The 17469-nt window shown below is 54.9% G+C and overlaps 1 protein-coding gene across 2 annotated transcripts; it reads right to left on the bottom strand.

The window, feature by feature from the left end:
* Positions 1-3213: 3213 nt before the first annotated feature.
* KCNN4 (potassium calcium-activated channel subfamily N member 4) lies at positions 3214-15798 on the bottom strand. 2 transcript variants are annotated; one of them, XM_037516731.2, is made up of 9 exons: positions 15255-15478; positions 12012-12107; positions 10438-10865; positions 8530-8665; positions 6251-6361; positions 5939-6057; positions 5506-5575; positions 4219-4386; positions 3214-3800 (listed from the first exon to the last, which is right to left on the bottom strand). In XM_037516731.2, the coding sequence occupies exons 1-8, from the start codon at positions 15411-15413 to the stop codon at positions 4222-4224; spliced, it is 1284 nt and encodes a 427-aa protein (XP_037372628.1). In that variant the 5' UTR covers positions 15414-15478; the 3' UTR covers positions 3214-3800; positions 4219-4221. The 2 variants fall into 2 exon arrangements, with proteins under 2 accessions (XP_037372628.1, XP_037372627.1); XM_037516730.2 differs by lacking the exon at positions 3214-3800 and having other exon boundaries at positions 4218-4386; positions 15255-15798.
* Between the last annotated feature and the right edge of the window lie 1671 nt (positions 15799-17469).

Here is a 17469-nt window from a genome sequence, read left to right as displayed (position 1 = left end):
CTCAGCAGTGTACTTCGGTCCTTCTGCCTGCTCTGCTCCCTGCTCTGGCTCTGGTGAATTCTCTCACCCTCCCGTGCTTCTGACTGTACCCAGTGCATGTATAAACGAACAAACAAACAAATAAATAAATAAATAAAACATGCCTCTATTTAAAAAAAAAAAAAAAAAGAACTCACTGTCTAAAGTTTTCCTGTTTTGGCTATTTCACTGTGTGTCAAATAGAGACTGAAGCTCAATCCCAGTTGTTTTACACTTTGGTGAATACATAGAGAACTTGGGGGCACTGAGGATCTGAAGTGAGGAAGAGGCTCAGGGTGTGACTCATGGAGGAGGGACATATGCTGTCGGGGTGACAGAATAGGGAGAATGGACAAGGGAAGGTGGACCCAGGTCCTCAGGAGATAAGAAGAGGGGCTGCTGACAGGGTATAAGAGACTGACGGTGTGGACTTGAATGGAAAAAGAGTCAGCTCATCACGGTAAAAGAAAGTTTTACTTTTTGACTTCCCCTCCAAGCTGAGAAAGCTGCTCCTGTTTTTTATCTGTTGGCAGCTATTCTGTGCAATGGAAAGCTCAGAGCAGAACTGTGGCCAGCTTCCTTATGGGCCTTACCAAAGCACTGTACAGTTGCTGTCCATGTTTGTTCTAAGTGGCTGAGGGGAGAGGTGGGCAAATACAACACAGGCTGTTTGCAAAGGTAGAGGCCAGTGTCTGAAACAGCCAGGAAGGCAATGATGAGGGTTGGGGGGTGGCATGCAGAGTCTGAAGAGCCCCCCAGGTGTGTCCTGTGGGGTATGAACATAGGATGTGTTTCAGCAATGAGATAGCAGGAGCAGGGACAAACCTTACAGCCACTGTCCAGAGCACAAGCAGCAGATCCATACCAGGGCTGGCCACGCAGTGCCTTTCAAGTCTTTCTGGGGCCTGGAAACTTCCAGTTTGGTCTAGTTTAGTCTGTGGGAATGCATTTGTGGAAATTCTTGAGGCTGTATTAAAAATTGTGTATATAAAATATATCTCATGGAAAAAAAATAGGAGTTAGACTTAGGCTGAAGGGCAAGTGGGGGCCCCGGGAGGGTTTTGAGCAAAGGAAGGACCCGATCAGATCTGGATGGTAGAAGAGTCCTCAGGGATCATGTGGGGGTGCTTGGAAGTGGCAGGGGGAGGGAGAGGCCAGAGCCTGACCCAGGGCCTCAGCTTCTAACTGGCAGTCTAACTCTAGTAAACCCCCACTCTAGCTTCCCATAGGAGTGTCGGCAGAACAGAAGCAGGAGAGGGAAGTAGTTGGAATCCCCGAGAGACTGAGCCCCCTCGATACACTTCCCCAGGACAGAGCTTGATGCCTGCAGACCTTGGCTCAAGACCTTCAGGCAGAGCTGATTCTGCAGAAAAAGTGCAAAACTGCCAAAAAGTAGTTTCAGGCCCTGCACCCCACAGCAGAGAATGGAGCAGACCCAAGATAATCTAGAGCAGATCTCGCACGTGTTCTCTCAGTTTCTTCATCAAAAGTCCCTTCTAACCAGTTCCTGCCTTGTCTTGGCGGAAACCCACATGTGGAGGTGAGGTGCTTCAGGCCCCACCAAACAGGTGTTTGTTCAGTGCTATTTCTGAGGTCCTTGACATTGAAGACACAAGAGGGAACAAAAATGAAAGTAGGGTGGCATGATCTCTGAGCGTCTGAATGTGCTGGGTGCTGGGTGTGTGGAACGAGGCTGCCTGTGTCAAATTCTAGCTCCCTCAACTCTTGACTGTGACTTTGGGCAGATTCCTTAATCTCACTATGCCTCAGTTTCCTCATTTGTAAAACAGGATGAGCTGTCACCCCTTGTCCTTGTGTAGAGTTTTTGTGAGGTCATTTGTAGAAAAGGCTTAGCGTGGTGTCTGTGATACAGATTCACAGGACTTGGGTAGCTTCCAAGAGGGCTTCCTGGAGGAGGAGGTGTCAAAGCTGAGGCCTGAAAGAGGAGTGAGAAGGAGTTTACCGGCTGACCATCCTCTTTCTGTTCCTTTTTAGTTCTAGCAGATATAATGGGCATATGTGGGATGGGGTGAGTTCCTGCTGACCTCTTGGTGGGTGAGTTGTCATCTAGGTTCTGGTAAGACCAGAATAGATGGCATAGGATCAGCCATGAGAAAGAGAGGTCCCAGAGGAATGAGATTGTCAGGGCATCCTGCAACACTGCAGGAGGGCTTCCTGCTGGGGGAGGGTGCTGGCAGTGTCTTTGAAGGTCTCATCTAGTTCCTGTCTCCTTTGCTCCCCCAGTGGCTGGCAGCCAGATGAAGGGCAGACGTGGCTGTGGGTAGCGCAGGCCCCAGTTTAGCCATCAGGGCCAGGGCCTGAGACTGGCTGTGAACTTGTAGGGAAGCCCAAAGATAGCTCAGCAGAGGTGGATGACTCGTGGCCTGGTCTTCCCCACAAATCGAGGGAAACGAGAGTGAATCAGCTTCTCAAAGTGGAACGAGGCCACAGTGGGAAGTAAGACCTGGCTTCCAGGCAAGGCACGCAGCCTCTGACTCACCACAGGCAGGACTCAGCAGTGGGACTGGCTGGAGGTGAATCGGGGCCCTGCAGTCTGAGATCTGAGCTTCCAAGCCTGACTCCTTATGAAACCTCAGTTTCTCTCTGTAGGATGGGGTGGATGGGGGTGAGAGTGTTTGTGGTAATTTCTAGAAAGGGAACCCCCAGCTCTGTATACACAGGACTTCCAGAAGTGCCGGCCCCCTTCCCATTTCTTTCTGAGTCCCAGCAACATGAAGCTGGTATTTGGGACAGTGTGGGGATCCGGCCAGCCTCCTGATGGGTGAGCTGTCATCTAGGCTCTGGTAAAGGAAGGTTCTGGTAAAGTTATGCATTGTGTCTGAAAGTCAGTAGCAGTAATAAAATGATTAAGTGTCTCGAGTACTTAATTCTTCCTAAATGCCTGTCTGTGCCACTCCCTATTTCAACCTTCACAGCAGTTCTGTGGGGAGGGGGTACAGTTTTTACAGGCAAGGTAAAATGCTCAGAGAGGTGAAGCCACTTGTACAAAGTCACACAGCCAGTGGATGGCAGGGCCAGGCTTTGGACCACAATCTGTCTGAGTCCAAACCTCTTGCTCTTAGCCTCAGGTGGGGGCAAAGAAGCTGACATTATTGAGCACTGGATGGGCACTTAGGGCTAGGCCTGTTTTATAGCTGAGGAAACTGAGGTCCAGACACAACTAGATGACCTGGCGATGTGGAGTACTGATATTTTGAGAAAGACACAGCACATTCTGGCATTGTTTAATATTTATTACAAAGTATAAGAGCAGAGACTGGTGAGCTGTGCCCCCTCCGTGTCCTCCCCACCAAGAGTCTCTGCAGTTCTGGAAAAATAGTGTTCTCCCGCCAAGGGGTGCCACCTCCTGTCTCATCCCAGATGAGGCCTGGTTCTGTCAGCTCTGCCGTCCAGCGGTAACTGGATAACTGAGGCAGCCCAGAATCCTGGAATCTGGGCCCCCAGTCCCCTCCTCTTCTGGGACCCTAGAGCCTCCACTTGTGGCTGAAAGCTGGAGGTTGTCTCTAGCAGCACAGTGAGGGTGTTTGTGTCGAGGGCATAGGGGGTAGTGTGGCCGTTTTCCCATTTAGGGCCTCAAAGGGACCATGACCTCCAAGGTCCCCTCCAGCAGCCACCAGTGAGTCAACCCATCCCTAAAGAGGGGGCCTCCTCCATTCTCACACTTGAGATGACTTTAGTTCATGGAGCTGGGTCAGGAGTAGCAGGGAGAATGTCCTTGACCTCAGTTCTGGGGAGAGATCCTGGTTCTTCTTCCATGAGTCCTGGGGAGACACAAAAATGAGGGACAGGAAGGCAAGGACCAGAGGGTGAGGAGGACACCAAAGTGAAGACAGACAGAAGCCAGTGGACAGAAGGGGGAAGGAAGAGGGTAGGTGTATTGGGCAGGGTTCGGACGGGCATTTAGACTAAGCCAGTGAGTGGGTCCAGGGACAGGAAGAGAAAGCCCGCAGAAAGAAGGCCAAGAGTATTGTGGGTAAGCACAGGGGAGCAGGAACATCTCCTCCCTTCACCGCCAGTCCAGCCCCAAACCTGGAGTCCTTCCTTTCTTCCACATAGCCAAAGCTGAAGAGAAAGGGCGGCTTGTCCCCAGGCGTCCCCCACCCTCTCAGGTACACAGGGTGCTGACCGCAGGCACCCTTCCTGAAGAATGTTTTTCTACCCAAGTCCCAACCCCCTCACCAGCTACGTGGCCTCCTGGCTGGGATCTGGAAGCTGCTGCGCCCCCAGGGCAGTGCTAAGCAGCTCAGTCAGGGTGTCCAGCTTCCTTGCCAGTGCATCAATACGCTTCTCCAGGGCCCGGTGTGAGCTGCTCAGCCCCAGCTGCAAGTCACACAGGATCATGTGCATCTGGGGAGAGAGAAGGTCGGAGGCTTCAGGGCACTGGGGGAGCCCCCCTCCCTGTCTTACAGACTAAGGCAATGGAACCAACATTTATTAAGTCCTGACAGGCCCTCCAGGATAATCCTCAAAATAAGGCACCATAGCAGCCCAGCGACTTGGTCAGTTAAAATCCTCCTACAAGTTACTGACAGTGAGCATCCTGTTCCATTTTCACAGCTGAGGAAACTGAGGCCCACAGCATTTATGTGACAGGGCTGAGGCAGCACCTAGAATCCACCCAGATCAGAGTAGATGCTGCTGGAGATCCAGGGAATGGACAAAGGTCTGACTTGAGAGTTCACCGGCCCTTCCGCCACCTTCTCAAACTGGGATTCACAGCTCTGCGTCCTCCTGGGTATGCGGGTCCTGAGGTTTCTCTGAGAATTCTTGAATTCTGTCTTTCCGACCCGGTAATCTCAGGAAAGGACACCCTGCCTTTCCAGCAGACTGCCTGCCATGCTGTTTCTGGGGACTGCGTTTACCCTGCCGCTGGTGCCAAGGGCCCCTGTTTGAATTGTCACGGACTAATGAGGAAAAGCAAAGGCCACTGGATAAGTAGCAGGTGCCGTGAGCCAAGCCAAGGGGACATGATGTCACTGTCCCTGAGCTCTGGTGGAAATGAGAGGTCCCAGCACGAGGAGGTGGGCAGCTGAGTTCCCAGCTCGAGGTCCTGCGGGCCTGGGCGTCCTCTGCACAGTCACCGCAGGGACGCAGCTGGCCCGGGACGGTATCACCTGGCTCCCCGGCGGTGTTGTCATGTGCTTTCTTGATGATATTTGAACTGGGTCTGTAAATTTGCTTTGGTTTTATTGAGTAAGAGTCGTCGTTGGAATTTTATCTGTCCACAGGTAAATAACTCAACAATAAAACTAATTTAAAAGCAAATAGTGGGGCTCTTTGCACTACTTTTTGAAGCAGAGAAAGGGATCTCTGCCTTCCTTGAGTTCTAGAAACTTTGCATTGCATCATTCATTCAACCAGAGACTCCGCAGGCCCCTGCCACTGCTCCCTGTGCCAGGGCCAGTTTCCCTACCAGGGATCCCCACTGCCCTCTTCTTCCAGACCCCTGCCCTGAGAGCCCAATACCTTAGAGATGTCCACCATGGAGTTCACTTGTTCCCGGAGCTTTCGGTGTTTTAACCGCACCTGGCGGAACCTGTGGGAAGAGAGTAGAAGGTCAGTCCTCCTACAAGCCTGATCCCAGATATGGCCCTAGCTCGGGGGTGGGCTGAGAGCCCCACATAGGCATAGTACAGTGAGGAAAAGTTGCCGGAGAGCTGGGAGGTGGGAGGCAATGACTGTACCCTTGAGCCCACCTCCCAGGCAGAGACTCAGGTGTCCAGGCCCACTGACAGACGTGCAAAAGAAGTCACCACTGAGAGATCCAGGCAGATGTCCGTTCATGAGACCACACGTGGTGTTCTGGGTGTTGGCACACCCTGGGCACGCTCGTGAATGCACGTGCGCACAATGCACAGGGAGGAGACTTGGGCACAGGAACAAGCATGGAGGCACTCACGTGCTGATGGCGGCCAGCAGCTTGCGCTGGTGCCTGCGGGCAGCTCCAGAGTCCTTCCTACGTGTGTGTTTGTAGAACATCCAGGCCTCTTGCAGCACTCGGGCAGCAGACTCCTTCATCTGTAGGTGGGTGGCACTGTGTCAAGGAGAGAGACCCCCAGGGCTGTGGGAAGAGAGGGCTGGGGGATGAACTCCCGGGTCTGAGGGAGGAGGAGGCTGGGGGCCTGGGCTCTTGGGTCTGAGGGAGCAGGGGCTGGGGATTGGACTCCTGGGCCCGGAGAGGGGTTTTCTGGCTGCTATGTGTCTGCCTCACCTCTTTGGCATACTGGATGTCCATCATGAAGTTGTGCACGTGCTTCTCTGCCTTATTAAACTCCAGCTTCCGGGCCACCACGGCCACCAGCAGGGCTGTGCAGCAGACACCCTGTGGGCACAGCAGGCACCGTGACATAGGGGCTGTGGGACTCCATGGGCCCGCCCTGTGCCACCAACTCTCTCCTTGAACCTTCCCAACTGCCCTGGGAGGTAGGCACGGCCACCTCTGGTTGACAGACAAGCAGACAGGCCCCAGAGGAAACCAGGACTTCAGGGCTCAAAGTGGCCAAACTTGGATGAGAAAGCATGTGTGCCAAGCATTTACACCATCAGAATGTCCTCTTTCTTAACGGGTATGACGTGAGGAGGAAACAGGGCTGGTCTGGGTGAGGGAAACACCTCTGGCTCCTGTGAGACCCCATCCTCCTCATCTCTCACACCTGGTCAGCCACCAGGTCACGAGGGTGTCCCTCACCCTCCTCCCTCAGCCTCTGCCTAACTCTGACCCTGTCATCTCCCTCCTGGACCTCCAGGATGGTTGGTGTTCCAAGCCCAGCTTTGAGCAGTTCACTTAATCTCTCAGCTCTGGCCCACTTCTTATCTGCAAGCTGGGGGTGCCTTCACAAAATCACGCTGGAGTCCAGGAATCAACACCCAGAAGCGTTGGGAGCCCACAGGCCGTGTGCGCACATGTGACACAGGCCGTGTGCGCCGTGTGGCACAGGCCATGTGCGCAGTACAAGTTGGCTGTTGCCACTCCATCGCGCCAGGGCACCTCTGGGCCAGGAGTACACTGTGTCTCCAAAGCAAGTGGCCTCATTGCTCAGTTCCCTGCTCTGTCAAGTGAGGGAGGAGGTCGGGCAGCCCTGAGGGTCCTGTCCTATGGGATTGTTGCCTGGCTGAATCTCTGCTCCTCTTTCCCAGGCCCAAAGGCTCACCTGTGTGTGTGGAGGTCATATTTCCCTGCCACCCCACATGTTACCTATAGACCCACAGGGCTTAGGGATTCAACCTGGGCTTTTTGGGACAACATCAGGGCCGAGGGCTGCCAACTTGTGTTCTTGGTGGTAAAGGTATCTCATGTGTAGGAGAAGGCCAAAGCACTGGGTGCTAGGTGAGAGGGATAGGAGCTGGTGGGGGGAGATGCCTGGTATATGAAGGAAAGGGGATGGATGTCTGGATACAGGAGGAGGCGGACTGTGAAGGAGACTGGGGCTGGGGAAGCCTCTGACTCATCCCTGGGGCAGAGGAGTTGAGGGAGGGGGGCCAGATGCCTGAGACCGTTTACAATAACAGCCCCACCCCCACATCATTTACTGAACGTTTCCTATGTGCAGGGCACTGTTTGGAGGGTTTATTCCATCCATGAGGAACCCCTTGGGCATATACTAGTATTAGCATCCCATTTTATAGATGAGGAAACTGAGCCCTCCAGAGATTATATGACTTGCTCCCAGCTAGGACGTGGCAGAAGCAAGGTTTGTGCCAGGTAGTGTGGCCCCACTTTCATGCTCTGGATGACTAGATTCTGTGGCCTGAAGCAGGCTGAGATATTCAATTCCTGGATCTGGAGGAGCTGGGAACCACGTGCCTGAATCCTAGATGGCTTATGAGAGTAAACTAAAGGCTAGGGGTAGGGGAGGGATAGGATGCCTGAGCTTGGATGGGATTTTTAAGTCTGGATTCCTGGATTCTGGAAGGAAACAGGGAGTGGGCAAGTCAGGGGCCTGTGTCCTGAGGAGGATGAGGGCTGGTGTTCTGGGTTCCAGAGACAGCAAGGACTTGGGGAATAAATTTCTGAGTATTAAAAGGGAGTGGGGCCGGGCGTGGTGGCGCGCGCCTGTGGTCCCAGCTACTCGGGAGGCTGAGGCTGGAGGATCGCTTGAGCCCAGGAGTTCTGGGCTGCAGTGCGCTATGCCGATCGGGTGTCCGCACTAAGTTCGGCATCAATATGGTGACCTCCCGGGAGCGGGGGACCACCAGGTTGCCTAAGGAGGGGTGAACCGGCCCAGGTCGGAAACGGAGCAGGTCAAAACTCCCGTGCTGATCAGTAGTGGGATCGCGCCTGTGAATAGCCACTGCACTCCAGCCTGGGCAACATAGCGAGACCCCGTCTCTTAAAAAAAAATAAATAAAAAAAAAAAAAAAAAAAAGGGAGTGGGGTTGGGTGTTTCTTGGGGTGCCCCCGATTGCCTGTGCTGGCTCCATGGTTTCCTGGTGCCCAGGGGATAAGCAGTTTGAGATGGGGGGGCGGGTGCTATGAGGGGCTGCACTCACCATAACTCCAGTACAGAGGCAGACAATCTTGCCCCACATGGTGCCCGGCACCACATCCCCATAGCCAATGGTCAGGAAGGTGATGGGAATCAGCCACAGCGTGTCTGTAAGGTGCCCGGTGGCATTAACAGCCTGCCTGTGGAGGAAGTGCATTAGTTCGGAAACCCTGTCCCAGGGGTGCCCATCATGTTTGATGCCCTCCTTCCAAACACACCCTCACAGTCCCCAGACCACTCAGGATAAAAGCCAACGTGTTCTGGATTTTCAAGTACTGCCCGGCTTCCTGTCTCTGTGTGACCTGGGCAAGAGGCTGAGCCCCTCTAGGCTGTGGGATCTGAACCTGGAGCTGGCCAGTTCCAAAGCATTTGGAATTGTTTGCTTGCTGGTTTCTCTTCTCTTTCTCTTCTCCTTTTATAAAGACAGGCACATTAATTCCTCTCCGCAAACTCGTAAAGGGTTTTCTGTTCAGTTTTCAATGACACCCCATCTCAACCTCATCAGAGAAATGAGCCCATATTCATCAAATGTAAAATGAACTTTCTACCAGCCAAGAGGCTAGGGCAGAGAGCATTGATTGAATGTCTTCATTTCAAAGAATTGCATCTCCCCACCACACACACCACCATCTCTTACACGCCTTTCTCCCTGTTAACCTCAGAAACCTCTCTTGTTTATGAGTGTCCACTAGCTTTTATTAGTGTTTTGCTTTGTCAAATCGTCCGCTAGGCAAATGTCCAAGATTACTCTCTGTTATTCTAACTTGCTCTCTATACATGATTCCCCTGAACTCCTTCCATTTTAAAAATATTTTTCAAACTCCTTCCATTTTGCTGTAGATAGCGACATCTTGTCTTCTGGCTGAATAGTGTGGTCATACCACATGGTCCTTATCCAGTCCTCTATCCTGCTTGGGATTTTGAAATTTGACTGCTCTGCATTCTCCCATTTTTTAGATGGGAAACATGGTGGACAAATCATTAATCCTGATCCTGGTCCTGACTGATTTCTCAGTTGGGAAAACTGAGGTCCTGCCAGATGTAGGAGTTTGAAATCACAAAAGATTGGAATTGCCAAGGCCACTTCAAAGATGGCGGAATTTAACATTCCTTGTACAGAGGCGGAAACGGACGCTCAAAAAGGAGAGCTCCAAGGCCACATCTCATTCTCTACCTGCCCTCAAGAACCCTTTGCCAGTTGTCCCAAGAGAGGGTCTTCAACTTGAGTGAGCACCAGCATCACCTGTTAAAACAGATGGCTGGGCCCCATCCCCCAGAGTTTGGGGTTCAGTAGGTCTGGGTGGATCCTGAGACTTTGGGTTTGCAACAAGTTCCCAGTGATGCCACTGAACCTGGAATCACACTTTGAGAAACACTGGCTAAGATTACCCCAATTTCTTTTATCTGTGAGAGAGAGACTTGGAGCCTGAATGGGAACAGACCCAGAGTCAGCTCAGTGTCCACCCGGCAGCCTGGAATTAGGGACCGATTCACTATAGGGGATGACAAGGGGTTGGAGCAGCTCCCAGTCACCCCATCCCAGGGTCACCACGGGCATGGCCAGTGCCTCTGAACTCATTCTGAAGAGGTGTCCCCTTCCTCCCAGGCAAGTACAACCTCTGGCCAGGTACACCCCTGGGTTTGGAGACTGAACAGATCTCTGGAAACTTGAGGAAGGGGGATCGAATCGAGCCCAGGGTTTCTTAGGGTCTGTGTGTGTCTCGGGACCAGGGTTGACCTATCGGTTCCTTCCACCCCAGCGCATTAGAGTGTGGGCAGATCTCCAGGAGAAGAGGGGTAGAAAGCATGACCTTGCTCAACTACTTGGCCCCAGGGGTTCCCAACCGACACCAACTTACAGAGGGACCCTCGCTCCAGGTACTTACACACACACCCCCACCTCGGCCCTTACCTCTCTGCTACGGATAGCACCCAGGCAGTGGTGAGCCAGAGACCAAGCGTGAGGCAGAGCAGTAGACGACCGGGGTGCGTGTTCATGTACAGCTTGGCCACGAACCAGTGGCGGAAGCGGACCTGGTTGAGCGCACCGATGCTGCGGTAGGACGCGTTGAGCAGGACCCCGCTGCGCAGGAGCACGGCCCGGGGCACCAGGTAGAGGCGCAGCAGCATGGCCAGCGACAGCAGCGCCTCCCCCTGGTCCAGGAAGCCCGGCCAGGATTGCTGGGAAGCGAGCTGCGCCCTCAGACTCGGAGCGCAAGGCGGGCCCTGGACCGGGGCTGGGTGCAGCCCGCACACCGCCAGCTCCAGCAAGATCTGCGCCACCTGCCTGCCCGTCAGCGCCACGCGCCAGTCCCGGAGCCCGTTGTCCGTCATGAACAGCTGCAGGGAGGAAACCGACAGGAGAGGGGGGATCACACGAAGGTCGGGGCGTCGCTACCAGCCTCCTGTGCCTGGAGATAAGAGGGGCGCGCCTCGTCGGCAGGCCAGGAGGGTGGCGATATCTGGGCCGGGAGGGTGGAGGCAGGAGCCGAGGAAGTATCTCTCCAACTTCTCCCCTCCCATACTCCAGTTTCAGCCCACTTCCAGTCCAGGAACATTTATTAAGCACCTACTGTATGCCCCACATTGTTCTATAAGTTAAAGATACCAGTGAAGGAGATAAACACAAATCCCCACTTTTCTGTTTGTGGGGAGGGGTACTAGGTAGATGGGTGGGTGATGGGCATTAGCTAACTATGAAGGTGCGCGGGATCTCCTCCAGCCCCTTTACCTTTTGTGACTCAGTGACCCTAACAGTGTTGTCCCCATTTTATAAATGTAGAAACTGAGGCCAACCTTCTCAGGTGCAGTGACACAGCTGAGCTACAAACCCAGGCCACTTAACTGCCCCAAGGACTGTTACTGACTGATGTCCTTTTGACTGAGCATGAGTGGGCATTACCACAAGTGGCCAGTAACCCCTATTTTATATGCAAAGGATGGAAGGATGTGGCGGAGGCCCACAGATCTGGGGAGGTGCAGGAACTGGATGAGAGGATGGAGATTTGAGTGTCCTAATGAATGAATCTTGGGAGGGGGAAGGGATTTGAGACAGAGGTACAGGTTCCTGGGGCTGGGGCTGGAGGTGGGTTGGGGGGAATTGTCACAAAGGTGGAGAGCTTAGCTGGATCTTGGCTTGCTTTGGGCTAGAATAGGTGGGAACTGAGGGAGGTAGGACATGGATCTGTGAGGCTCACTGGAGTGAGGCTGCCTGCGGGCAGAATGGACAGAGGCCTGGGGCAGGAACTCCCGGCATCCAGGGGTGTGCCAAAGGAGACAGGTCTGCAGTTGGACGAAGAGCAGTGCTATGCCAGAGCTCTGTCTGCACACGGTTCATTCCACCCCAGTGAGTGAGGGTGTGGATGCGTGTCAGGATGGAGGAGCCTCATTACTCAGCCCAGGAGGAGGAAGAGGGTGGAAAGTATGAGCTGACAAGCGGTGAGGGCTGTGGGGAGCGAGAAAGGGGTGGAGTGGGGCCTGCCTTACCTGGACCTCTTTGGCATGAAAGGCCAAGATAAAGCAAAGGAGCAAAAATGTAGAAATGCTGATCAAGCATTTAACCAGGAGTAAGTAGACCGCCCACTGTTAGGAGGAAAAGAAAAAAAAAAGGGGTGTGAGATCCTAGGTCTCCACCCATCCATCCCTCTACCTTCCTCCCAAACTGCCATCCCTTCTCAACTTCCAACTCCCTAGCTCCCTTCTCCCCTTCCCCTACAATGCACACCCCCCACTTCCTCCTGATGTCTCAGTTCTGAAAAAGTCTTAAAACCATTATTTGGTTTCCAGAGAAAGTGCCCTTTTCCTTCTGTCGAGACCTTCCCAGGTGCCTGTGTCCATCCTCCTGCCGTTAGGGGGAACAGGATGTCCTAAAGCTAATTCCATACAGGCTTTGTGGACTCCACCCCCACCCCAGGCCAAAGCCAAAGACACTGGGAACTCCAAATCCCATCACCACCAAAGGGAAGGTGGCTGGGACCTGAGGGTGGGGTTCAGCAGCCGGGTTGGTATAAAGCCAGACATGTGGGCTTTGGAGGGGTCCCCCATTTTGGCTCCCCGCCAGCTCGCAGCGTCCGGCCAGCTGGGAGAGTGCTTTTTGGGTTTCCAGGTCGGCGGATCGGGTAGGACACATTAAAGACTTTATTTCCCTATTTTCTCCCTGAGTTGTCCATTTTCCTTATTTCCTTTTCCCTTGTAAATAAACCTCGTATTAACCTTTTGTGTGTGCCTGCAGTGGAGTATTCATAAGTCCCTTGTAAGCGCGCGGGTGAGGACCCACAGCCAGGCAACCCGTTCAATATCGGGGCTGCCCTCTAACACTGCTGGGACTCACACAGCTGAGGGGAGACCATGAAACTCATATTCCTTCTCAATGCCTCTTTCCCTTCCCTTGCTAAAGAGTGAAATTTTCAGGCCTCCCACCCCAAAAGAGATTGGGGGAACCTAAACATTTTCACTCCCCTGCTCTCATCTGGAGGGGGGCAAGTCTCTGATACCCCTGTCCCAGCTCTAAGAAACGCCCCCTCCAGTCCTGCAGTCTATGGCTCCCCCAACCCCCCCGACCTTCTGCCCTCTCTCCTGGCTCCCAGCCCAGGGCAGATCTGGCCGGAAGCACATGGAAACACGTGGCCTCCACAAACCACGGAGTTTGATTTTTTTTTCCCTCTCTTTGTGTGGCAATACCCTGGAGGAATGTAGAATTCTGGAGGGAAGGATTTGGCGGGGGCTAGGACGGCTGCATTCTCCAGAAAAGGTTGAGGTGGGGGTCCGAAGGTAGGGAGGGGCGGGGCCACCTGGCCTCCCACTCTAAGCTCAGCACCTGTTTCTCCTCAGTTGGCTGCCAGCTCCCCTGGCCAGGGGCCCACCTCTGTGCAGGGGAAGAGGGCCAGTTTCCTGCCCCAGGGGGCCTGCCCCCCTCCTAAACAATGGTGCTGTTGTCCTGCACCCTCCCCCATTCTTCTAGAGTTCTTGGTCCCTTTTTCAGTAACTTGTCCCAAGTGCCACAATCCCACTCCCCACACTGCATTTTCTGGGGGTCCTCTCTACATTCCTATTCTTCCCCCAAATTCCCGACCCATTTCTCCATGGCCTCTTCTCCCTGTACTGAGCCTTTGTCTCTCTATCTCTGTCTCTCTTAGTCTCTGTCTCTCTGCACCTTCCTCCATCCTCCACCCGCCCCCACTAAATTTCCATCTTCTTGCCCTGTACTCCTTGGGATTGGCACCTGCCTCTCTTCTAGTGCCTCCCCCTGGGGAACAGGTATCTGGGGTCCCCGCTGCATAAGATTCATTGATTGAGATGGAGGAGGGGGGGCATCACACAAAGGGGCCTCAGGAGGACCCCTAGGGTCATGCATTTGAACCCCCATCCCTATTTACACATGAGGAAACTGAGGCAGAGAAAACTGTTGTTACTTCCCCAGGACCCAACTGCTGCAGCTGGGCAGGCAGGAGAGGGAAGGAAGAAATGAAAGATGAAAAGCTGGGGGGGTGGGGGATAGACATGGGGTCGGAAAGACCCTCTTGTCCCTCCCCCTCTGCCCAGGTCCCCAGGTCCTACCTCCCCTGCTGGGCAGGGTGCTGGAGCGTGGGAGCGGGCAAGGAGGCTCCGGCCATGCTTCCTGTTGGCATGGCCTTGGGCAGCTCCACCCCCTCAGTGCCCGCTGCCCTGGTCTCAGCCTCCTGGCCAGAGGAAGCTGACCTTCCCTGACCCTCCACCAGGCTACTCATCCCTTCAGCTGCCTCCCCCACCTCAGTCCTAGCCTGATTCCCCCAGAAACCCTTCCAACCAAACCCTGGAACCCCTGCCCCCCAGCCCAGTTCTACAGCCCTCACCCCAACAGTTCTCCAGCCCCTCCTTTCCTGTTGAGCAATTCCTTTCAGTTCTCAAGCCACCGATTTAGACCTGCGCTCTCCATCTGCCCCCATCACAGTGTGACAGGAGCCTGCTCAGACCTGTCCAGGCCCCACCTGTCCTTTGCCACCCCACTCACAGCCCTCAAAGTCAGCTCTTCTCACCCCCAAAGCCTCCCCCCAAAGGCATCCAAGTCTTCTTCCCCTTCAGACCCAGGAGTCTAGGGCCCCCAGCCCGCTCAGGCATCCCAGCTCCTATAAACCTACTTCACTGTTACCCACCATGTGAATTCTGGGGTAATTGAGAACTTATTAATGATGGGGTTGGGGGAGTGAAGGGGTGAGTTTCCATTTCCCACCCACAGCCTGTTTCTTCTAGTCTCTGCCCTTCCCTGCTGAGGCACTGAGTAAACTTTACAGTTTAGATAAGGCCCAAGGAGAGGCCGCCTACTGGAAGACTAGTTTTTCTTCCTACCTTCACTTCATCTGAGGTTACCTCTCCCCTAATCTGTTTATGGGAGCAGATCAGCCACCCCCGACCTCCAGGAGCCCCAGTACCTATAGTTTCTAATTACAGACTGAGACACTATAGACTCTGCTCCCTTTCTTTTGCAGATAGAACCCCCAACAGCTACCTCCCGAAGCCCCAGGACTCCAGCCCCTCCAGCCCCTCCTCCCTCAGACCCAGGAGTCCATCCTCCAGCCCCTCCTCCCTCAGACCCAGGAGTCCATCCTCCAGCCCCTCCTTCCTCAGACCCAGGAGTCCAGCCCCCAGCCCCTCCTTCCTCAGACCCAGGAGTCCAGTCCCCAGCCCCTCCTCCCTCAGGCCCAGGAGTCTAGGCCCCCAGCCCGCCATGGCCAGAGTAAGGGCTTCACTCACCGAGCACCCCCCGAACCACAGCATCTCCGCATGCAGTACCATGAGCCCGATGCCAATTCCCGCCAGCACCAGTGCCCAGCCGGCCAGCCACTTCTCCTCCTCCAGCAGGCGTTTTCTCCTCCGCAGGGCCCCCAGGCCAGACACCAGCTCCCCGCCCATGGCCCCCGGGGTCTTGGGGCTCAGCCAGCTTCCGGCCCAGGGTCCCCCACCTCGCAGGACGCAAAGGGCAGCCACTGTGGCTTGCAGGTCGGAGGCCTGCTGTGCTGACTCTGGGGCTCTGGCTTTGAGGCACAGCAGAGCCTGTGCCCTCTGGGGGTGGTGACGGCTGGGGAGGGCGGGGAAGGGCTGGGGAGGCCCCTGGGCAGAGGGGAGGCTCCCCACCCCCCTCTCAGACTAAGGAGGGGCTGGGGTGTGTCTTGGGGCAGATCGAGGAAGAGGCGTGCATCCACGTGGATAACAACACACATGCTGACACACAATGGGCTTTGTCACACACAACGGTCTGTGCTGTGTAATACACACCTCCCCTCAGCCACACCCAGACACCACGCGCCTCGGGGTGATGCACCCTTACACACTGCCTGGCGGGAGACGGAGCCCCCCCCCCACACACACACACGGGCACACAACACAACCTCCACCAAGTGACTCACAACTCCCGACAAGCTCCCAAACCCACAGCCACACCCGACACCACACACATGGTGTGACACACGCCGGCACTCAGCGAGGCCACCCCAATGTCCACACACACACACACAGGCACCAACACTGCCGTCAAAATGGCACAAGCAGCCAGGTGCCACCCAGGGAGTTCTGGGGCAGGGATGCACAGCACAGACACACAAACACAACATATATCAAGTGCTCCACAAACACACACCTGAGGTGCACAGACCCTGAGATGCCCCAGGGCCACATACAACCAGCTGAGGTAAATACGGCACTTACAGTGCCCCAGACACCGCACATCACACACCTGGTGGAATGATAGCCAGACACCTGCAGACACATAACATTTAGGGGCACACCCTCAGCCACCCCCAATCACCCAGCCCACGGAGAAATACACACTGACGCACATCAGGGTGCACAGTGACGCCAGCACTGAGGCTCCTAGGAGGATTGACAATACACACAGACTCACCCCAAAAGATGACTTTCCAGGGCGCACAGCACCCCCCAGGGAGGGAGGGCACAGGGTCCTGGGTCCCATGCCCACATGCAACTGCACACCACGGGTTATGTGCAAATAGTAAGACTGACATACCATAGCTAAATGCCACTCACCGCCCCCTCCCAGCCTACCAGGCCCCCAAGACTCCATTTGGGGCCTCACAAACACAACAGCGTAGATACTCCAACACAGCACCACAAAGTGCGTCACTTCTCAACACAACCTGCAACAAGTGCCACGTGTCCAGAGGAAAGGCAGAGGTATCCACAGATACAGGCAACACCGGGCCTGTAACACCCCAGCACACGCTTCTGCGTAAGATTAGCCACAGTCATGCAAACAGCGCACTTTGGAGGGCTACCTCCCAGGCTGTGTTCTGGTCAGGGAAGGGAGAGGCCCCCAACAGGGTCAGACACCTGACCTGAGACATGGGATCCCATCCCTGAGTGATACATGTGTTTACTCACATAACGCACCACGGAGCGCTCACACATGGAACAGCAAAAGCCAGGCAGAACCACCCAGGGCATCTCCCAGAGGGACACCCTAGGAAGAACGTGCGGACACACACAGAAGTCACACGCAGATCTGCATGCCATACAAGTGGACACATATCAGAACCCCTATAGCGGGGAGCGGAGACACGTTGGCATCAGGACTCCAAACACCAGGCACAAGGTCTTGTGCGCTGAGCTCGCCTCAGGGCAGGGGATCCCGGGGAACCCCATTCTGGGGCAGCACCCAGTCCTCTCCTGTGTCCACCAGCCACGGGGACATGAGATATGCAGACAGGCCTGGCAACACCCCAAGACAGCCACACAGGGACACACCCAGAGACCCAGAGACACCAAACCGCACACACAGACACACCCAGTGACAAAAACACAATTCCCACTCGAGGTGAGAGTGACGGGGGACACACCCGGGTGCAGCCAGACACTACGCACGGGGCCACTCTGCGCGGCAGAAACGGAGCGACTGGCACCTCCAAGCCGCACTGCTCCCCGATGCCCTGCCTCACCTCCTGCCGGTTCTCTG

This window comes from Talpa occidentalis, unplaced genomic scaffold, assembly GCF_014898055.3.
Source record: "Talpa occidentalis isolate TD23 unplaced genomic scaffold, MPIMG_talOcc4v2.1 talOcc4.17, whole genome shotgun sequence".
In the NCBI taxonomy this organism is placed as follows: domain Eukaryota; kingdom Metazoa; phylum Chordata; class Mammalia; order Eulipotyphla; family Talpidae; genus Talpa; species Talpa occidentalis.
Note: the sequence above shows the minus strand (reverse complement) of the source record. Positions and strands in the feature narration are given on the sequence as shown.

Excerpts from the sequence above, each read along its gene's own strand:
- KCNN4 (XM_037516730.2), bottom strand. The coding sequence starts at position 15,413 with ATGGGCGGGGAGCTGGTGTCTGGCCTGGGGGCCCTGCGGAGGAGAAAA. Across the intron at positions 10,866-12,011 it reads TTCATGCCAAAGAGGTCCAG|CTGTTCATGACGGACAACGG; the intron begins GTAAGGCAGGCC and ends TCCTCCCTGCAG. Across the intron at positions 6,058-6,250 it reads ACATCCAGTATGCCAAAGAG|ATGAAGGAGTCTGCTGCCCG; the intron begins GTGAGGCAGACA and ends ACCCACCTACAG.